Source organism: Nansenia antarctica, assembly GCF_963989245.1.
Source record: "Nansenia antarctica genome assembly, chromosome: 1".
Classification (NCBI taxonomy): domain Eukaryota; kingdom Metazoa; phylum Chordata; class Actinopteri; order Argentiniformes; family Microstomatidae; genus Nansenia; species Nansenia antarctica.
This window is the reverse complement of record NC_137674.1, coordinates 106,966,605-106,990,604: the sequence shown is the minus strand read 5'-3', so window position 1 is coordinate 106,990,604 and position 24,000 is coordinate 106,966,605. Positions and strand designations below refer to the sequence as shown.

Here is a 24,000-nt window from a genome sequence, read left to right as displayed (position 1 = left end):
AGCAGAATTTAAGAACAACACAGGGATTAAATTGAGTGAAAACTAGCAGATCTCCTATTCATAGTCTGGTTTGCAGATCAGATGCTACAGTATACAAGTAAGTGCAAGCAATAACATGAAATGGCCACAGGGACGTGCTAGGGACCGTATGTGTTATCAGAGTGTGTACACGTGTGGCCGATCCTGATGAGATAAGCATATGGAATTCAATTAATATCAAACGTACTCACTTTTTCTGCCTCATCCATATTCATACTTATTCATTGACTCTTAAGCACACCTTGCCAAACTCACTCAATCACCCAAGATGTTTGGAATTCTGACTGGAATTCAGAATTCTGATATTTGGAATTCTGACAACAAAAGTAATCTTCTGTGCTATGATGGGTTAAAGCAAATATAATACTATGTCACATTTACTTGTAAGTCATGTCTTGTGCAACATAATCGGTTACACTGTCTAAGAGGGACACACAAGTTATAACTCATTATAGCAAGGGTGTAGGAGCAGGGTGGACTGCACTTATATAGCTGCTTTATCCAAAGCGTTTTACAACGGCCTCTCATTCACCCATTCACACACCCATTCGCACACCAATGGCGGCAAGCTACCATGCAAGGTGCCGGCCCGCTCACTGGGAGCAATTTGGGGTTCAGTGTCTTGCCCAAGGACACTTCGACATGTGGCCAGCCGGGGCCCGAACCGCCGATCTGCCAACCTTGCAATCATTAGACGGCAGCTCTACCTCCTGCGCCACAGCCGCCCCCAGTATGTAGCTGCATCTCCAACAATTAACAACGAGAACTTTGAGTTATGCTAGGGGTGACCTTGTCCCCAGTCTGTTGCGCACAGCACATTTAAGCCTGTAATAACGACTGAAAACTGGCCTTCAGGGGAGTGAACTTGCTCAGTAAGATATGTGATACGGTCTGGGGAAAGGGGGAACAAGTTGGCAACCAATCAAAATGTTCAGACTTTTATTTTTGAAACACGGAAATACATTTCAAGGTTGTTGAAAATCACCACACACACTCGCTAGTCAAGCCAAAATATTGCAATCCAATGGATTCGGTGAGTAATCCCCACTGCTACCTAGTTAACTATAACACTACTTTACATTGTTCGGAGTCTCACAAAACAAGCTGTGTTAGTTGACTAGCGTGAGTGTGTCATTGGTTTTCAACAACACTGAAATGTAATTTACACTTTTCATCTTTCAAGTCTGAACATTAAATCGGTTGCCGACTTGTTGTTCCCCCTTTCACCAGACCAAACCGTGTCACATATTGAGATGCGTGGTTCAGAATCAAGTAACTTGTGGTGTGCAACAGTGCAAGGACTAGGGGGAAGTGCTGTGGGAGATGGCTGATGTAAGGTACAGCCAATGCATCTGCGTCAGGAGTTTGTATTGGATAAACAACGGCCTAGATTGATGCGTCGGGCCACCAAAGACCTTCCAAGCATATTGGGCAGAAGTGTCTGGGAACGAGGTTATGAAGATGAAGATATATTTTTATTGATCCCTGAGGGGAAATTATCTTTTTTCACCCCCACGTTTCTGCTTTGGAGCAATGCCTTGCAGCCGTGTAATTCGTTGACATCAAATAACAAAACACTTTACTCAGGACATTAGTTCCCACTGAGGCCAGGTTTTAACATGTTATTCCAGGCTTATATGCACTGTGTGCAGGGCATATACAGGTATATAGGGGTTAGGTAGTGTTAGGTAGTGTTAGGCATTAGTGTCAGGGGGCATTGGTAAACATAAGAAAACAAAAACACTGAAGGTACTTTGAGCACCTAGATACAAACTTGCAATGTTTGGGTTGCAAGTCTCGCATTGCAAGTCTTGTGTGCAAGGCATCAATACTTATTTTTACCTTTATGTGAAGACGCATCTGATGTGTTTGCTTTGTGGTTCCTGCCTGTTCCTGATTCTATGCCTTGTTGTCCATTCTCTTTTGCCATTTCCCATCCTTAGGATGTGACATTAACCCCCACATTCAACAGTCATGAAGGACTATGTTTGTTAGTTTGTTTAAAAAAAAAAGGGGGAAAAAGAACATGTTCTGTTATTGTTTATGGACAATGTACTGCATATATAGGGAAGTGCAAAACTAGTTTTCTACTATTACCTGGGACAATAACCTTCCTCACGGACACTAGTTGTTCTGATGTGTCCTGTTGTTTCTGATGTCTCTATGTGAAATTCAATACAAAATATTAACCATAGACAGTCATGAAGGACACAGGCAAAAGTAAATGATTACGTTTAAACCGGAACCTTCACTCACGTATAATAATAATAATAATAATAACTTGTCTTTGTATAGCACTTTTCCTGCAAACGTTGCAGCTCAGTAAGTATAGCAAGTGTGTATTAACATAACAAGAATACAAATTCATTCAGTCGTTGTTTATTTCCAATATTTATTAAGAGCTAAACAAAACACTCAAAACAAATAAACAAAAGACAGTGTGCAAATATGACATGTGGTCGCATGAGGGGAGAGCTACACGTTTTGGCAAACATACTGTGATTAATTGGCTTCATGACAGATAGCATTGTACTTGACCATGGGTACTTAACACTCCTCCACTATGCAGTTTCACAAAACGAACAAACCACAGGCGGTTTCCATTGAGCTATAGGTGGTGTGTGTGTGTAGCCGCTCAATATGGAGAAGGCGGTGCTTCCTGTACCCATGAGCGGGATACTGTCTGTCTTATTGTATTGATACTGTATCTGTCAACCCACTGGTATCATCTGGTGCGAATAACATCCTGTGTGTGGCAGAACTGGTTGTTGGCTCAGCATTACTGTAACAGATTGTTTCTATGATATCAAAATGCACTGTTAGTATTTATGTCCTTTAGAATTGTACTATTGTATGTGGACATAAATAAAGCATCTAAAATGTGTGTGTGTGTGTGTGTGTGTGTCGACTGTAAGAAATTAAAAGTATTAAACTCTTCCACTACGTCATTTTAAGTTATGACTGGATGACCCCTGGAATTCTCATTCTGTGGACAGGAGAGATCATTTCCATCTCCTTTCCTAATACTGATGCATGCTGGTTTTCAAATAAGAGGTGCAGTTTCTGTGCTTTTAAAGGTTTTTGAGGAGGACGGACATGTGCACAAGCGGAATAGATGGAGCTATTGTATCTTTAAAAGGAAACCCCTTTAATTTCTCATCGTTTGAAAAAGAAGGCAACCTCTGGCACACGCAACCATGCAAATCATGCTTTTGTTTCACTGCTTATAAATTATTATTGCAACTACATTGGATCGCTACACGGATAGATGTATACAATAAAAGTGAAATAACACATTTAAGTACAAAATACATTCTCAATCAGGGGATAGGATTGACATTGTACTAGCCTTCGGAGTTAAGTAAAAAAAAAAAAAAATAATAGTACGAGCACTTCATTAATTGTATTTCTTAAATATTTCCATAGCAACAATAAGCGCTACAAACTATAACCACTTTTCCATCAACACATTTTAGAGAGTCAGTACATTCCTATGATACGTTGATGGTTCTGAATTAGCACTTTTACAACAAGTGCCATGCTAAATATACAAACACACCTCTGACTGAAACCTCTTCAGAAACTGGAAATAAAACAACATGTTTGAAATCATAATACTGAAAAGTCTGGTTTGCAGATCAGATGCTACAGTATACAAGTAAGTAAGTGCTTCCCTATGACAATGTATTTTGAATATGGACACAGTTCGGCCAGTCCTAAAGGCATGGGAGATGCAGTGAAACTGAAAATCTCTCAAGTTCAACTTTGTGGTACAGGGTCTCTGAACGTCCAGACCAAGTCAATGTCTTCCAATTTAGCCCCTTTTCGTAGGAGTTCATCTCACTTCTCAAAAACAGACTTTTGAGAAATTATCAAACAAATGGACACTCCACAGGCACATCCTGTACAAATGACATACTGTACATACACACAAGCACAGGGCTGCACATTCTCTCTCTCTCTCACTCACACACACACACACACACACACACACACACACACACACACACACACACACACACACACACACACACACACACACCGAAACACAAAAACCTACTTATCCACATATATATATACATAATGTACATACACACGCTATGCAAAAAACCCAAACAACATATGTACACCCAAACATTCACTCAGCAGTAGAGCTAGTTCTCAGCAGTCCAGAGGCGGCAGACACTTTAAGAAGAAGAGGTGATGTTCCCGCAGGACACGATGGTCTCCCTCGGTGAGTACTCCTGCTCTTCCTTATTGGGGTGAGACGAGTTGTCCGACTTGCTCCGGCTGAACTCGGCGCCCATGATGGGCCGGGAGAACTTCCCGGAACAGGAGGAGGGCCGGCTGCAGACGCTGCAGCACATCAGTGTCTTGAGGAAGGCGCGGCGCATCTCGTTGCTGGTCAGCGTGTAGATGAGGGGGTTCATGGCCGAGTTCAGCACGGCCAGGGCCAGGAACCACTCCGCCTTGTAGAGGATGGCGCACATGCGGATCTCGCACGCCACGTCCAGGAGCAGGAGGATGAAGAGCGGCGCCCAGCAGGCGATGAAGCAGCTCAGCACGATGATCACCGTCTTCAGCAGGGCCATGGACTTCTCCGAGCTCTTGCTGCTGGCGCTCCCGCCGCTGCGGCCGTTGGTGACCTTGCGGAAGACCAGCTTGCGGCTCCTGGTGCGCACCAGGGCGTAGATGCGGGCGTACAGGACCACGATGGCCATGAGGATGACGCTGAAGACGGTGGTGCAGAAGAGGATGTACGTCTTGTGGTAGAGCGGGAGCACGGTGGAGCAGCTGGGCATGCTCTCGATGCAGTTCCAGCCCATGATGGGCAGGCCCCCCAGGATGGCCGCGATCAGCCACACCGTGCTGATGAGCAGGAAGACGCGGCACGTGTTGCCGTTGTTGTGGAGCTTCATCTTCAGCATGGTGAGGTGGCGCTCGATGGCGATGGCCAGCAGGCTGAAGACAGAGGCGGCCAGGGCCACGAACATGCTCCCCTCCCGGAAGAACCACTGTGTGGGAGACAGTTTGTACGTGTTGGCCCCTGACAGAAGGATGTTGGCTGTGTACACCATCCCGGCCAGCAAGTCTGACAAAGCTAAATTCCCAATGAAGTAGTACATGGGCTTGTGGAACTTCTTGGTCCTCCAAATGGTAAGCAGTACCAAGACATTTTCGAGGATGATGAAGCAGCATACGATAATGAAAATCACTGAGTCCGCCTTGAGTCTGGAATCCTGCTCCACTTTGCGGAACTTCCCTGTGAAGTTGTAGTGTCGAGCTATCAGGTCGGAGTACATGTTGTCAGCCATGGTGGCCCCTGTTCAGTCCGTATGGATTTGAATTCTCCTGAATCTGTAATTCTCTATTTACTCCACTGGGGGGCGCTCAACAGCAGGCGACGATATTCCTTTACTCCTGATGGGATGACATCGCAGACGCTCAAGTGAAGAAATAATCCTCATTGCCACGGGATATTCTGAGAGTATCTTTGGACCCCATCATGAAAGTCCTGGGGAAAATAAAACGATAATAGTGAATAAAAACCACTTAACAACAGCTCTGGCCACATTTTGATGAATATCATTCTAAAAATCAATGATCTCTATCAAATACATCTATAGGTCTATTTTAGACGATACCGGCTAACATTTAGTTAGTTAAAAAGTAATTTACACATTCAATTTATTTGCAGGTGTAGGGTATAACAGTTTATTGCTAAACATTATTGCAACGTTTTCAAGTGTCTTCCTCAGATTGACTATTAGAGAAATAGTGCGGGTTCTTTCTTTTAATATGAAATATAAGAAATTATTATAATAATATGAATTGCAGTTGGCGCAGTTAAAATGGGATGATGATTCGAGACTAATTCAAATTCCTTAAACAGTGAAACTCATCAAACTTTCACGAGACAAACTTGACAAGACAAACTTGACGATTTTGCGCTCAGCCTCTGGTAGGTTAATTTACTATGTACATCGGATTATATAGTATTCCTTTAAACTTAATTAACTTAACTTAAACGTAATTTGTAGAAGACAATGTTCCTTATTTTTGTTATTGACAATAGTCTAAATTACATGGACAATACGTCTGAAATCTAAAATGCTAAAATCCTGGTAAAACCCAAATAATAAATAGCGTTTTCTTAACTTGCCTTTTCGATACTTATAATCCTTGAAATCGAAATCTCAACCGTTATATTGGCAAAAATCCACAAATTGGTAATTTGAATTAAATCTTCCAGTGATCGAATTCAATGTGATGCACCGTATCGGCTATCGCTCCCGTGGACTGAACGCGGTGCGCAAAAGAGTCTGAGTAAAAGCACCCTTTTTCTCTCTCAGCTCAGCCCACTAATTCAATAGGTCTACCCCTCCCCCTCCCCCTAGCCCCCCCCCCTCCCCCTCCCCCTAGCCCCCCCCTCCCCCCCCCCCTAGCCCCTCGAGTTGCAGACATGACATTCATCTTGACTGTATGCAAAATTACGGATATGTGAATGATACGATGCACATGATTCTCTTACAGGAAATGCACTTTTGTTTATTACATCTATAGGCCTACAGTTCATGCAGCATTAACTGGCAAATATTTCTTCCATATGGTATGCTTCCAACCACTGGTATGGTTTTCTGGAGGAAGAATACGTCTAGTTAACTAATTAGTTAACTAATGGACCGCATCTTTAAATATATTTAAATATATTTTTATTAATTAATAGATTCCGATTATTAATAGATTAATAGATTCAACAAAAACAATAAATAATATCATCAATAAGTTGTCAAATGTGTGTGTGCCCTAAACTGATACTCAGTTATAATAAATAATGTTAATATATTCATCATTATCATTTAAGTTAATCTCTTTTTGTTTTTGCTTAGTGACATTTATAATGAAGGATATCCCAAAACCGTTATGTGGGGGATGGGAGCTTATAGGCCCCATATTTAAGTCAACTGCTGCCAACCCAAAGTGCATAGCTCAGCAATTCAGCCTCAATTAATGACGGCTGTCTTAATACGGGCTATGTAATATAAATGTGTCAGATAAACTGTCATTGAAATACGATTTTTTTAACCATTCAAAGATATGTAATACGGATTTATTCAAATCCATGGTGAGTCCGTCTATGGATGTTGGCGTACATTGAACAGACTGACGTAGTATATGGACCACTTCATTCAATTTATGTGTAAATCGCAATTTAGTGTACCCAAATGGCCACACATAGCACAATATTTTATGGAATTGGTAAAGGCATTAGAAATAGCAATCTTCATGGTAACAATAGTACAAATACATCATGTCATAACAAAACAACAACAAACAACAATCCCAGTAATGATATCAATAATACATTCCATTATTTGAAATCCCTTTGTGTTTTCATCTCTGGGAATGCCCCAGCTGTGCCCCCCCTCCCCAACCCCCCCCACTCTATCGCTTGTGCCCCATTTCTTCTACCCATTAATCACATGTGCTGCTCTGTCTCTCCAGGTCTGCTACCCCGCCGAGCCCCCCGCCCCAGGGGGTGGGGCAGAAGCCTATTCCTGTGTGTGTGAGTGTGTGTGTGTGTGTGTGTGTGTGTCTATGTGTGTGTGTGTGTGTGTGTGTGTGTGTGTGTGTCTGTGTGTGTGTGTGTGTGTGTGTGTGTGTGTGTCTATGTCTGTGTGTGTGTGTGTGTGTGTGTGTGTGTGTGTGTGTGTGTGTGTGTGTGGGTGGGTGTGGGTGTGTTTGTGTGCGTGTGTGTGTGTGTGTATGTGTCTATGTCTGTGTGTGTGTGTGTGTGTGTGTGTGTGTGTGTGTGTCTGTGTGTGTGAGTGTGTCTATGTCTGTGTGTGTGTGTGTGTGTGTGTGTGTGTCTATGTCTGTGTGTGTGTGTGTGTGTGTGTGTGTGTGTGTGTCTATGTCTGTGTGTGTGTGTGTGTGTGTGTGTGTGTGTGTGTGTGTGTGTGTGTGTGTGTGTGTGTGTGGGTGGGTGTGGGTGTGTTTGTGTGCGTGTGTGTGTGTGTGTATGTGTCTATGTCTGTGTGTGTGTGTGTGTGTGTGTGTGTGTGTGTGTGTGTGTGTCTGTGTGTGTGTGTGTGTGTGCGTGTGTGTGTGTGTTGCCATGTCATATAGATTATGAAGTTGGTAAATATGTATTTTTTGGAAAGAATGGCCGTATACCATCTTCAGGTTGTGGCTTTGAAGGAGCAAAGAACGAATGTGTGTCCGATTCTGGGAAATTGCTATTACTGTTGAACTTTATTTATGTGTCCGTTTATTTGGGCAAATTCCTGCCAACTTTGACAGGGGGATGATCACTTGTTAAACCACATCACACCTAATGATCAGTTGCTGCCAAGATGTATACAAAATTGTTATTCTAATCAATAATATTGATTGATTGATTGATTGATTGATTGATTGATTGATATTGCATATTGTTGTTTAGGGTAAATCATGTGCATTGACAAACCAACTTTTAAAACAAACGTGTGTGTGTGTGTGTGTGTGTGTGTGTGTGTGTGTGTGTGTTTGAGGGATGGAGGGAGTATGTGTATATATGTGTGTGACTCAAAGGAAAGAGGAAAACATGGAAAACTAACAAAGGAAACCGTTCCTTCAGGAAGTCTCGTTTGGTCCATTCTATAACAAGGAAGAGCATATCTATATCCATACTCCATTCTATAACAAGGAAGGGCATATCTATATACTCTATTCTATAACAAGGAAGAGCACTATATCCATACTCCATTCTATAACAAGGAAGGGCATATCTATATACTCCATTCTATAACAAGGAAGGGCATATCTATATACTCTATTCTATAACAAGGAAGAGCACTATATCCATACTCCATTCTATAACAAGGAAGAGCATATCTATATACTCCATTCTAGAACAAGGAAGGGCATATCTATATCCATACTCCACTCCACTTGTCTGTGAGAACTCTTTGGCACCATTACGTCAGCTCTTTGGACCATGAAACCTCTGACCATGAAAAGTGAGATCAAAAGACTTAAACAAAGAGACACACAGGGTGTCATTTGGGGGAATTTCCACTGGAATTCCTGTCACTGGTTGTTTAATTATTTATTTTTAATTCTCCCATAGTAATTGTTCCCAATGAAGCCTAATGGAAGATAAAAAGCATGAATAAGCCTTCAAGACATTGCATCTGAAATCTGATGTCCATGTATCTTAAATGTAAACACATCCAACGTGACAGGATTCTCTCGAATCAACGATGCCTTTATAACGCGAGAACCAAACCATGAGCATGGTCTGTCATATTAACGGATCATAATACGATTTGTCAGAAGGTCAGTGGTTGTTGATGTGCATCATTGCTACCCTCTAATGTGAACCCAAGCAGCTGGGACCAGAACGAATTTAAAGCCCAACTGCTGTCCAAGAGGTCGGTAGGAGAGAGGCCATGCGTAAAAACATAGATGGGGAAGAGGGGGGGGGGGGGGGGGGGGGGGTGAACAAACCGAGGATTGTGCTTTTATGAGGAAAAGGAGGGGTCTTTAACATGAGGCGCTCTGGTCACTCACTGAAACATTTCTTTTTAAACATTTTTATTTATTTATGAATAAGTGGTTTATTAGTAGGCTAATCGGAGTTCCCTTTATCTTGAATACACCCTAACCTAAGGGGAAGCTAAGGGGAAGTGGACAGGAGCAGAGTGACTTAGTTAGCGGTCTGGAACACCGAGGCCACAGAGGGAGGCTGGTGGGATGGGCAGCAGCAGGTAAGGTTATCCTTAGGGCCAAATCTCAAAAAGTCTCTCCTTGCCTCCTCGCCTCCCTCTCAGAGCGGTCTGAAGAGGACACAGGGAATCAAGGACAAACCCTTCGACCTTTCGAACTTTCGACCTTTAAAGGTGATTGGCCTCAGTAGGTGAGGTGAGTTTTTTTGTAAACGGTGAACATCGGTAAGGCAGTTGGTCACACTACAGAGAGGAAGTGATGAAACAGGACAGGACGTGGGCGAAAAACTAACTCTCGAGGGCCGAGACTGGATTTCTTCTACCGTGGATTTCACTTAGAAAACCTTCCTCCTTTTAACAAGCAGAATCCCAGAAGTTAACGTGCATGAGGAGAACACTGGGCTTTACATTATGAGTTAGTACACACCCACACACAGCTCATCACATTTTTGTGTGACAGGTCTTCCATTTTGACAGAGTGAAGTTAAATACTTTAAATTAACAGACACAAATTAACTCACACCCCTATTAGGCTTTGGGGAGTGAGTTAGAGCTGGAGTGAGTTAGAGCTGGAGTGAGTTAGAGCTGGAGTGAGACCAACACTGGAGTCACAGTGAGTTGGTGTCAGTTGGTAGGTAGTAGGTAGGTAGTTCTGCACTGACTGGGTGAGTGAGCTCTATTCGGTTGTTAAGTCGTGACGTGTTTCCGGGTCCAAAGTTGGCTGAGGCGCTGTCTTCGAAATGCAGTAATAATAATAATTCATTATATTTATATAGCACTTTTCCGAGGCTCAAAGACGCTGACAAATATGGGAAAAAACAGGAAAGTGCTGTGTCCCTTGTTGTATGAATAGATCCGAGTCTAAAAAACGTTTGAACTGTCATTCTACCGCTGTAGTACACTGGTGGAGGGAATTTCTGGCTTGGACCCGGAAATTGCTAAACGTCACGTTTGACGTCAGACTGAACCGAATAGACTACACTCTGGAGCAACTAGAGGAACTAGTCGTTGACCACATAGGGTTTCAAAAGGGGTCGTGCCACTGCACCCCCCTCCCCTCCCCTCCCTGTATGTACATATGTCTCCTGAGACTTATCAAAATAAGCCTAGATTTTCCTTTATCGACGTTGATGGAATACCCCCCAGGGTCTCCTGCATGCCGAGCCTAAACGTACACCATCAGACCAAGAGACCATCCTCGTGCTTTCGGTCGGAGGGAGATAGTAGCTTTACAAGTCAGGAATCACCTGTGCATCTACTAAGGGATTATGCAGGGTTAAGAGAGTGTGATTCCAAATCACCTCCAGTCCACAGAAAGTAAGAAAGGAAATATATATGTATTTATTTATTTATATCTACCTGGCACAGCATTCAAGTGAATGACATTCTCCAAGTGGCATAGTTTAGTGTGGTGTGTACAGTATGTTGTCTACAGTACACCTGTGTCTGACGGGGCCCACACACATTGAACTGAAACAATAGAGCATTAATCGTGGAGACCCGTTGTCCAGAAAGCCACTCGGCCTCTCTTTGTTGTCAGGGCAATTCCGTGTGCAGTGTAATCCAGCTCAGTGTGAACCTTCTGACCCGGACCATGTTTATTAGTGGGGCTTTGCAGATTTCACAGACAAAAGAGTGCTTTGTGTTTTTAAAACAGGACAAAAAATAACCGCACATACTCACCCAAACAAACGGAGCTTGAACAATGTTATGGTATGGAAGGAGATCTTTGGCCCCAATGATTGTAGCGAGAAACAGTGAAGAGGAGGGGTTAAGCGGCTCTTATAGTAGGTAAAATAGACACGGCTGTTCTAGTGTTAAACATGAGAGACATACTGTATCTAAAAACGACAATCAAAAAATAATCCAAAAAGTGAAACATCCCTTTAAAGTTCACAGTTTGAATAAGGACGACCTTATTCAGTTAAGACCTACATCTGGTGTACACGATTTGGTCTTTGGCCAGATTAAACTTTGACTTTGACCTTGACATGATGATTAAGCTTAAGAGTTTTATTTCAGGCAAGACTATATATGTTTAACTCAGGAGGAGCTATGCAATTAGGGTCAAAACTGGGCTCTGTGGGCAGCAACGTTTGGCAGTTTGGCACTCATTTACCTCAACGCGTAATTTACCGTACGTGAACGTTACAAGCGAAGGTCTCAAGTTAGGTTTCAGCCCTTACAGTACAGAGAGGTGAACGTAGAGGGGGTAGGTCAGTGGGTGTATGAATGTGAACTGGAACTACAAGAACTACAGTAGCCCTCCACCCTCACCCACACTGGGCCGGAGGAAATGAGCCACACCGTGTTCATGTTATTGCTGATTTATTTGGTTCATAGGGATGTTTTCTTGGATCTATTCTTAGCGACCATGGCAGTAGGTTAAAAACCAGAGGAGCAAAGACCTATGCATGCAACCGTCTAAGAACAGCAATCTTAACATGCCTGTAAATTGTGAGCTTAGAATTATAAGGTTCTATTTCCGTTTAGGGCAGTTCAGGGATATCGAGCGTCAAAGTTTTTACATTCCATTATGTTTTGTGAGATTGGAACCTTTGTATTTTATGAATTACTAACTCAAAAATGTCAACATTTTAAAAATAACACCACACAGGCATTAATAAACACCTAATGGATCAGATTATGTAAAAAACTCAATTTTGACAAAAATTGAGATAGAACCTTATAATTCTAACGTCACGAAATGCCAAAATGTGTCTCTCTTGTCGAGTCTTGGGAAATCCCCTTCCTATTGGTGGACCCAGAGGAGTGGAACGACATGGCTACCAGAGTTCTCCATCCTCCGCTGTAAGGCCTGAAACCATGGTGCCGGGGAAACTATGCCCAGGCCTGAAAAGGGAGAACCACACTCGGAGGGACGAGTCTTTTGTTGCAGGGACACCCCATTCAACACTCTCCTCTTTCTCTTCATCTTTTTTCTTGTTTTCAAAGTCTTTCAGTCAGTCAAACAGGAAATGGGATTTGGACAGGTCATGAGTCTTGGTCTCTCTCTCTCTCTCTCTCTCTCTCTCTCTCTCTCTCTCTCTCTCTCTCTCTCTCTCTCTCTCTCTCTCTCTCGACTACACTGCCATGTTAAACGCACTGTGTGTGTGGACACTTGGTTAAGTCCTAAACCATTACTTCTAAGGCTTAATTCCTAGTTGCCTAGATTGCTGCAAACACAACATTCAAAGTCTATGTGTGGTGATTGGCATGCATACAAATGTGCCTTCTATAGGTTTCTGTGTTTTTGAAACATCAAAACACTTATGATTGATCATCCCAAGAGGTCAAATATTGCGTGGTCAATCGCAGACAAACAAAAGCTTTTATTTGCTGAACAATTCCCGTGTACAATTGGTGTGCTATTTATGAAAAGAATTCCCTGCTGGAAGTTACCTTCTCACGTAAAATTCAGTTAATATCTTAAAATCAAGTTATATTGGTTCCATAATGAGCAGGGTGTATAAAGATTATGATCATATGGAAAGATTATTGATCAAATGTAGCAAGGTTTGCAGGAAAAGCGCTATAGAAATAAAGTTATTATTATTATTATTATTATTATTATTAAGTGTTCTTATTGTTCTTGTACATATATTTTATTATTATTATAGCAACATTTGCACCGGCTTCTTCCCCCACAGTTTTGGCACTAGGTAGACATGAGGTGTCAAAACGTGCGGCTCGTTCCAACTCGCGTTGCGTCCGGCGGAAGGTTACGGCATACGGTTTACCCACAATGCCCCGTTTAGCGGACAAAAAAATCCCATAGACAATGAATTGGGCAATATTGAAAACCCCACAGCTCGGCCGCTGGGTGACGTAAAGACACGCGGGTTTCGCCGGGGGGGGGGGGCAGGGTGGTGACCAAAACACACACACACACACACACACACACACACACATACACACACTCACACACACACACACACACACACACACCCAAAATGTTTGAACAACTACAGACCAATTTCAAAGCTTTCTGTCCTAGCCAAGGTCCTTGAGCGACTAATTAACGATCAGATCAAGGACTTCCTAGATTCACACAACATCCTATCGCCCCTTCAGTCTGGCTTTAGGAAGCAGCACAGCACAGTGTCTGCTGCTGTCAAAGTGGTTAATGATATTACTGAGGCTTTGGATAAGAAGAATCACTGTGCTGCACTTTTTATCGACTTGTCTAAAGCCTTTGACACCGTCGATCATGCCATCTTATGCCAGCGCCTCTCTGATATTGGGCTGTCCCCTCATGCTGTTGGCTGGTTCACCAACTACCTGTCACAACGGAAACAGTCTGTGCAGTTTGGTGATCTCTCATCCAACTTGCTCACTGTTTCCAATGGGGTGCCACAGGGTTCGGTCTTGGGGCCAACTCTCTTCACCATTTATATCAATGAAATAGGATTAATCTCTAATGCTGCTGTTCATTTGTATGCGGATGACACAATCTTGTATTGCTTTGCATCCTCTATCAACCGTGCCTTAGAGGCTTTGCAGACTGCTTTGATGCCCTTCAGTCCCAGCTGTTTCAGCTCAGATTGGTGTTGAATACAGGGAAGACCGAAGTCATGCATTTTTCCAATAACAAGCGGGTGCCAAGTGCTCTTCCTGACATTGTATCATGTCAGGGTTCACCTATTGAGCTTGTGCCAAACTACAAATACCTTGGCATTCAACTGGACGATAGCCTCTCTTTTCAACTGCACATAGACAACCTTCTAAAGAAACTGAAATTGAAGCTAAGCTTTTTCTTTAGAAACAAGTATTGTTTCTCAGCTGCTGCAAGAAAACGTCTGGTTGCTGCCACCTTTCTGCCTCTCTTGGTGATCTCTTGGTGATGTCTTGTACATGAATGCCTCTGCTACCTCTCTTCAACATCTGGATGCAGTTTACCATGGCGCGTTAAGGTTTATAACAGGCTGTAAACCCCTTATGCATCACTGTGTGCTATACACTCTGGTTAACTGGTCATCTCTCTCTATCCGCCGAACCCTTCACTGGTATATTTTCATTTACAAATCCATCCTTGGTCTGCTCCCCTCCTACCTTTCTAACCACCTGTCACGCAAGCAATCCGTCTACGGCCTTCGCACACAGGACATCATCACATACTCCATCCCCTTGGTCCGGACCACGAAAGGCAAAAGGGCGTTCTCATTTGCAGTCCCTTCCTCTTGGAATTCTTTACAGCAGAGTCTGAAACTGTCTCATCTGATCCCTCTTTCCAGTTTCAAGCTCTTGCTGAGAGACATACAGTGCGAGTCCATGATTTGTTCTTGCAATTGAGTTGACCCTCCCTTTTGCCCATTGCTGACCCCTCCCTGTCCCTAGCTCTTTAGCTGTCTAGTTTTAGGTTTTGTAGTTTTAGTTTAGTTTTAGACTATGTAGGCCAGGTTTTGCATTGTATTTGTTTGTGGTGGATGTTGTATGCCTGTGAACAGGTCACACTTGAAAATGAGCCCTTGGGGCTCAATGTGTTTTTACCTGTATAAATAAAGGTTAATTTTTATTCTTTTTTTTAAACACACACACAGACACAGACTTTTTGTGGAGAGAAATCGCCATTGAAATTCAATGGCGGAACTTTGAGAACAGAGTAAGCAGAAAACGTTTTTTAACTTTTTGTACACATTTTGCACACTGCTCCCACGGCTACAATTGTATGTCTATATTCAAAAATGTTACATGGAAACGTAGAGCAACTCTTACTGTCACTCAAAATATCAACATATAAGCCCAAACATTCATAGTTTTTACGTTTCAGCTGTTTGTTTCAGAGCTAGCCAAAGACAAGCAGAGGTCAGGCTAGAGTGAGTTGCTATGACAACGAATTTGCCACTGTCAACAGATGTGTTGATCTGGACTCAAAACAGGTGCGGCCGGGTGGTAGAGAGAGTGGACCAGCAAACAGACACACTCACTCACACATACACACACGCGCACACACACACACACACACACACACACACACACACACACACACACACACACACACACACACCCCACAACTTGGCCTCTGGGTGGTGCAGGGGAGTGGCCCAGGTGCAGGGGGGTGGCCCAGAGGCCACTGACCTGCCCCCTACTGGCTGTGAGGGGCAAGCACACTTCACAATTTCCACAGGAATTGTCCCTGTCTAGTTATTATTATTATTATTATTATTATTATTATTATTATTATTATTATTATTATAATGAGGGCCAATCTTGTCAGTGTAAAGCAGAGGGGAACAAACATTAAGGTGTCAGGAAGCTGAAGAGACCCCTTTGTTCAAAATACGAGACATTTTGTTACGTATCCTAAAAGCACATTGTTGTTACACCACGCCATCACATTGTGGTGAGCTGGCAAATCGGAAATACGGTAATGGAAATGGCATGCGACCCCAGTATGACCATGATGCACCAGGGGGAAAAACAGGCAAACAAGGACAGTGTACAGTTCTGACTGCCCTGTGTCTTACTTTCCAGTCCTGTTTCCTGACCTGGGATCTGTTGGTACACAAGGACCCTGAAACAATGGCCTGGCCTGAACTGTCCAGCCGAAAGAATGACAACCCAGGAACGCTGTGTGTGTGATCCGGGGGCTTAGTCAGACAGGATGTGAGGTCACTATACAGACACATGCCTGAACCCTGATCTTTACAATGTCTTGGGAACCTTCCCTGAAGTGTGGGGTAGTGTGGGGTAGCCAGGGGGGAGGCAATGGCCAAACGTGCTCTGAAATTTCTATCAAAACACACAACACTGTTATGCTACCACCCAGCGCTATTATTATCAATAGAGCATACATCCCACGATTCCTCACAGCGTAGGTTGCTTATTACATAGTACTGTGTGTGTGTGTGTGTGTGTGTGTGTGTGTGTGTGTGTGTGTGTGTGTGTGTGTGTGTGGTAGACCCATGGTTTTGGGTTGGATCTTGTTTGCCTTGGCTCAGGTATGGACAGGACTGGGGACTCCAATTGGGGGTTTTTTCCAGGAAAATCAAATGGTGTCCGGGGTTAGAAATGTCTACACAAAAATAATGTCAGTTGGCCAGAGGCCTTGACAGCATTTGCCGTGCTTCTATGGAGACTCCGGGACAGGAGAGACCATTTAGGGAAGGTCAGGCGATCGCTGGCCAACCGGCTGGTACAGTAGGGAACAATAGGGATGTAAACCAAAAGGGATGCTGGGTAACCAGGGGTCTAAACCTTTTATCTTCACTACACCACCCCAAACACCTAACACAACACATTCATTGACGACTCATCAAGTGAAACATGGAGGAAAAATTTGTTAATATATTTGACCGAAGAAATGCCTTTTTCAGTGCATATTTAATAAATCCTAAATCCTGAAAATACAATGTATTATTACATTTATTACAATGTAATTATTAGGTATTATAAAAACATTTAATAACATAAAAGGTAGGATAGGATCCAGGATCCAGACTGGTGTACCTGTGGGATAGCAGTTGGATTGGCATGTTTGTAGTGTAAAAGTGTTTTAATACTTTACACTACAAATACTACAATAGTGAAGCCGCATTTAAATACTACAATAGTGAAGCCGCATTTCATCTGTAGGCTATTAATTTTAATGGAATTTATTAGCATGTATCTACAGTAGGCCTATTCGGTTGTTAAATCGTGACGTGTTTCCGGGTCCAAAGTTGGCTGAGGCGCTCTCTTCGAAATGCCTCAGTAAGTACACTGGTACTCTGGTACGGGGAATTTCTGGTTTGTACCCGGAAGTTGCTAAACGTCACGTTTGACGTCAGACTTAACAACCGAATATGTTCATTAGCAATACATTGTGCCGTTGTCATGGTGACCACAACCACTGGTGTTTACTGGACTTACTGATTTACAAAATACAGGGCCAGGGTTGCCAGATGGGGCGGGTTACCGCCAAATGGGCTACTTTTAATCACACTGGGCTGGTTCAAAAAGCATTTGGGCGGTTGGGCTGGATAAATAGCTTTTAGGCGGTATCAAAATGTCAGTGCCTGAAAGTTACAAAATGCGGGAAGTTAAAACACACACCCTAGTAGCTGCATACAATGTGCAGGTTTTTTCTTATATGTTTTTTTTTACGACAGACATACAGTTTAGGGACAGGAGATGGGACCCTGTCCAATAGTAGGCCTAATTAGCGGTTTTCTGACAATATAGGTTTTGGGCTGGTTTTTGGTGGATTTAGCGGCTTTTAGACTGTGGTTAGGCTGGAAATTGTTAATCCCATCTGGCGACCCTATACAGGGCTGGTCTTTTTAATCTTCAGACAAGTGTCAGTGCCTCCACATGAGGACCACGTTGGAGCCAAACTCAGTTGTGCTGAGGGGAAGATGGCCATCTTCAGTTCCTCGGGATTTCCTGTGTCAGCGTGGAGAGTTGGACCCGGGGGGAGAGACCAAGCTCACTGTCTGCCAAGTGACAAACTCATTCAACTTGGACTAAAACAGGAGTGTTTTAGTGTCCATCTGTCCCCTAGCTTGCTCCTTATGTCTCAGAGTATAAATGTGATAGCTCTGATGACAGGAAGTCCCATCAAGCCAATCTGCATGGCCCGTATCACAAAGAGTAGAGGTGATTTTGTATTCACACTGTATAAATATCAATTTTAAATCGATGAGACTAGTAAAATACCAGCATAAAAAAAGAAAGAATTCCAACCATGGTTAACCTTGTTACAAAGTTAGATGATGACTGTCAAATAATCACATTATGATTTACAGTCCAAATGCAATCTTGTTAAAATGTTGTGTGATGACCGTCAAATGCAGATTTTTTTAGAATACTTTTTATTTATTTTTATTTTCAACCAATGATAAACAATGTAGTAGCATTGGATGATGATGATGATCAAACAACCGGAAAACAGCATGGCCTGTTGGGATTACCACTCAACCGTGCAACACTTTGTGTAACATTGTCCCACAGTTATTTTCCATCTCGTTTTCCATCTTGTTTCTGTGGTTGACATACTTTTCTTTTTACACAGTTTCATACAATATCTATGATCTCTAGGGTTATGGGGGACATTAGCAGCACCACTGAAGTGCGAACGAAATACAGTTACACCCTGATTGTACAAATCAAGTCCACCTGGCAGACACTTCCACACCCCCTCTCCATTGCCAGTCTATTCCCTATCACACAATCACACACATTACAAATCACAGACAACAAGTCCAATTCTGGTCACTCAAACAAGACCAAAAGCGAATTGCTAATTGTTAATAAGGACCTTGGTGAATAGAAAAAAAAGGGGGCTTTTTTCCAGTACACATAGCATGACTCTGACTAGTGACTTCCTGTGGCCTCCTTGGGAGGTAGCGAAGGAAAAGAAGCGTGGACATTACGTCGCTCGCTAGCTACTAAGGAAGTGCAGGAAGGCATTAGACTGCATCCTCCTCTCCCTCACTTCCTCTGATGTCATACATGCAAGGACCTTTCTGGAAACATTTCTCAGTGGTTGAGGAAGATCTCCACTGCCTAGTCATATCCACATGCATTTACATACCAAGGCCAAACCGTGGAACACAGCTTCATCCTCTAATCACAGAACGATCACAGCCATGAACATATGAGACCGTAGAGGAAGCTAGAGAGAGGGCTTGCTTCATAAAATGAACTTGAAGGAATCTATCTCTCAAATAATGAATAACCCCACTCTTATTTTACTCTTTGTCCAATAATTCTAGCGATACAAAAAAGGTGCTCATTGTGGATCGCTGTGATATGTGGCCGAGACCTATGTGAAGCAAATTATGTTGTTGTAGTTTTAGCAAGCATTTTGAATTGCTAGTAGGGATTTTAGAGAACATTCTAGTAGCGTTGTGTTTTCTGTTCTCTAACCTGAGGTTAGGGTAGTTGTTGTTAAGTTGTGAGATGAGCTACTGTTGAGCTTGACCGACCCTGACAACCCTGACTAATATGCAACAACCCACCTGTTAAATGATGCAGTGAGATGAAGCAATTATGTCATGTTCAAACACTGTTACGGGAAACATATGAGCTTACTCACATTACTCTAATAATAGGCAGCATTTTTCAACATCACTTACCCCTACAGACCAGACCACCCATTAGAAGCTCTCAGTGGGGCAATGGTGACAGGGGAAACAATCAGGGGATGTGGGTCCAACTGATTATATTATACACCGAAGAGATCTTATCATCAGCATTATTTGTTGCTGCTTTGTTTTTATTATTCAGCTAATTGCTGAACAATACTTTATATACAACCCTAACCCTGATATCACTCAGCAAAGGCCTCTAAGTTCATTGTTTGAACTTAGAGGTGTGCTAAAAGTACATACGGTACTACTACTCAGTGGACTTGCCAGTAAGGAGAAGTTTTGTGTGTGCGTGTGTGTGTGTGTGTGTGTGTGTGTGTGTGTGTGAGTGCGAGAGAGAGAGAGAGAGCATCAATTATTACAGTAAGGGTTAACAATCATGTCAAGTGGTATAGGTCTTCTAATGGGCCAAAGCCTTTCTGCTTGTCTACTTAATACCTACTAAGATGACAGGGCAGAAAACACAAACCATGATTGATGACACCTGTCTGAGACTTCCACCCTTTCTTTCTTTCTAATGTATCCATAAGTATTGCTAACATACAAAGTTGAGAAGTCAAGTATGTATATATCCTTCCAGACACAACACACACACACACACACACACACACACACACACACGAGTGCACACACACACAAGTGCTGACTGAATACTGCTCTTAACGTCAGCACTGCGGTTGTTGCCCTTTGAAAAGCATTGAAAAGCATGAAAAAAAATTAATAATAATAAATACACCCTCGGCGGAACTAGTTTCAAATGTAACTGCCATGCCAAGTGATCGAGCCAGGGGTCCTGAGAAAAGCCTTTGGTGTCCAGGCCATTCAGAGAGATGGGTTGACCAGCCAGTCACATTGGAGATCAGATAACAGAGGTCACAGCTCAGGGTCGTAGGTCATTGCTGTCTCCCTTCCTGTGAGGATAGATTCCTCATCTGTGTTATTCCCTCTAGACAAAAAAGATAAATGTTGCCCATAAATTCCTCCCTTGGACAGTGTTTTTCCGGCGTACGGCATGCGTAGGGACAGCCACACATAGATGGTGAAATATGGATATTTTATCTGTTCTTTGATATAGGGGTTCAACGTCAGTGTAATGCCTAGCACAAAGGCAGTCAATTGCACGATTCGGGACAAAAGCTTTATCCAAAAGAACTGTTTTTAATTCCAAAAGAACAGTCTTTAATTCCAAAAGAACAGTCTTTAATTCCAAAACATCCGGTACACAGGTACTCAGTCAGTAGGTAGGCATCTAGTCCCGCAAGGGGTAGGCTATATATATAATATAACATAACAATAATAATATAATATAATATATAATAGTAGGGGTCGGTAAACAGGTTGTCGACTCAAACGGAATGCGGATAATCCGATAAGGAGAAGTCAAACAGGACCAAAAAAGTTTTTAAAAAAAACACTCGGAGATCAAAAGCATAAAAAACGAGGGAATCGCTGGAACATATTGACTCAGAGGCACAAAAAAACAGGAAACAATAACTTAATAACATGAAACAAAGACAGACAGAAACAAACAAACAGGACGAGACGTTACAATCAGGCCTAATAACCCAACGTCCTGTCGCTTGGTACTTTAGCGAGCGAGGACGCTGTGATCTGGAGAGGAGGGTGGCTGGCCTTCACTGACCGTCACATGACCCCCCCCCCCCCCTTCTAGTGTTAAGGCTTATGTAAGGAAAAACATAATTTGCTACGTTAATTTTCCCATGAAAATGTGATACGGTCCGGTGAAAACTGACCAGTGTCAGTTTTCTTCTTCTTTTTTTTGCATATTACGAAAGTTCAAGTGTTGAAGTACCCCACTCGATATAACAAACAACAGTTTTAGGATCACTAAATACTTCACTGTATCGTCTGCCGTGGGCTACTGGATAAGTGATACATGGCTTGTAAACAAATTTACGTTTTAAGACGTGTTCAAAAGCAAGGTCTGTGTGTTGACTCCTTTAATATCACCCAATTCGGTCTACATCAGTGTGTATGCTGTGTGCTCTGTCTGTCTGTCTGTCTGTGACGTGTGTGTGTGTTTGAATGTGTGTTGATTCAACAATGTGATGCCATAATCCTCTGTTGGGGGTGACCTCTAGGTATCATATGAAACACAACAGCCCGGTTTCACAGACAAGACGTAAGCCTAATCCTGGACTAAATCACACTTTCAATGTAAAATCTCCATTGAAGATGGCTTTTTTGTCTAGGATTAGGCCTGTCTGTAAAACAGACCCAACATGTATTTGACCTGAAATGTAATCATTTTAAAATAGGCTTTCATGAAAAACATAAAGTTAAACATCATAAACATCTCCGTTTCTCCAGTGTCTATACAACAAAACAAAACAAAACAAAGTTTCTCCTTCTATCACGGAGACTGCCAATGGCCCCCGGGCCTGAGCTAGATTACTCCTCCTGCTACGACTGGTGGATTGATGATTCACTTGTTTAGTCAAATGTATTGATCGTAAGTCGCTTTGGAATAAGGCGTCTGCTAAATGCCAAAAATGTAAATGTGTGTGAAGACATTTCCTGGGAATGCTGATCTAGGGTCATTTTGGGCATTTTACCTCCCGATGGTTAAAACCATCAAGTCAGTGACATTGGACTCGCTGTTTGTTTATCAAGCCTTTATCATGCAGTACATGGATATACTGTACTCTCCTGCTGTTATGGGTCTACTGTAGCCTACTCAATGAAAATGTCTGGCCAGGGCATTAAAACCCACGGGCTACCTGCCAGAGAAGGCAAAAAAGGCACAGTATTCAAAACAAACACAGAGATGGTCCGGTCCTGATAAATCCAATTCTTGCAGATGTGTGTGTTACTCATTTGCTGCCCCACAGAACATGTCAAAAGGTACCATACCCAAATTATGTCAACTCAGTGATTAAATTCGCTGTTGACACGACAGTGATTGGCCTGATCACCGACGGCGATGGGACGGCCTACAGGAGAGAGGTCGACCGCCTGGCTGAGTCAGTACAGCCAGGAGAGAAACCTCTCTCTCAACACTGACAAGACCAAGGAGCTGGTGGTGGACTTCAGGAAGAAAGGTCGGGAGTTGACCCCATCGCCATCAACAAGTCTGCTGTAGAGAGGGTCAGCAGTTTTAAGTTCCTTGGCGTCCTCATCTCTGACGACCTTCACCTCAGGCGGCTGAAGAAGTTTGGCATGGCGTCCAAGATCCTGCGGGCCTTCTACAGAGGCACGACCGAGCGCATTCTGACTGGGCGCATCACTGCCTGGCACGGCAAATGCACTGCCCTCAACCGCAAAACGCTGCAGAGGGTGGTGCGGACATCAGTGGATGGGAACTTCCCTCCATCCAGGACATATACAACAAACGGTGTGTCAGCAAAGCCCGGAGGATCATCAAAGATGCCAGCCATCCCAACCACAGTCCGTTCGAACTGATGGCGTCCAAAAGACGAAGCCTCTTCCGGAGCCTCAGGGCCAAAACTTAAGAGGCTAACCAACAGCTACTTACCTCAGGCGATCAGGCTCATAAACAAGCCTACTGAAGACAAATGACTATTATCCCCAAGCACATCCCATGCGCAGTATACAGACTACCTACCCTTAAGCACACAGTCACTTCACTCAATACTACCTCTTACACCCACTGCCACCGAGTGCAATACTCATGACATTTCTATTTTATTCATTTTTATTTTTTTTTTACTATTTGTACTGCTGCAATGTCAAGGAACCGAAGCCTAAAGGCCAATGCACACGGCGTGTGCGATTTTGTCGCACCGAGAAATTCGATTCCATTGTTTTCAATAAAAAATGTATTTGTGTATTGTGACGTAACAATAAAACTGGAAACTTGAAACGTTGTCCTTTGTCTGAACTTGCAACGTCATCCCAGGGTCAGTCTGTTTGCAGTAAATGTGACCTACAGTATTTCTAATGACAGAAAATAGCTGCTAACTCACAGATGCAATTTTTGTCCAATGAAGAGAAGATTACAAATGTTTGTCATTGCACAGAGGTACTGAGACAACCAAATGTTGTATTCTTTTTTGCTCTGGGCACAGGGTCAGCCATAGTCAGCACCCCTGGAGCAATTAGGGGTTAGGTGCCTTGCTCAAAGGCACAACAGCAGTGGTAGGCACCTTAGATATGATGCCAGCAACCCTCCAGTCACCAGCTCACATTCAGCTCCCCCT

General features: G+C 43.0%; 1 protein-coding gene across 1 annotated transcript; it reads right to left on the bottom strand.

Annotated features, from left to right (window-relative positions):
* Nucleotides 1-4,226: 4,226 nt before the first annotated feature.
* s1pr1 (sphingosine-1-phosphate receptor 1) lies at nt 4,227-5,354 on the bottom strand (the record flags this gene model as incomplete). Its single annotated transcript, XM_080550309.1, has 1 exon — nt 4,227-5,354. The coding sequence occupies one exon, from the start codon at nt 5,352-5,354 to the stop codon at nt 4,227-4,229; it is 1,128 nt and encodes a 375-aa protein (XP_080406435.1).
* Between the last annotated feature and the right edge of the window lie 18,646 nt (nt 5,355-24,000).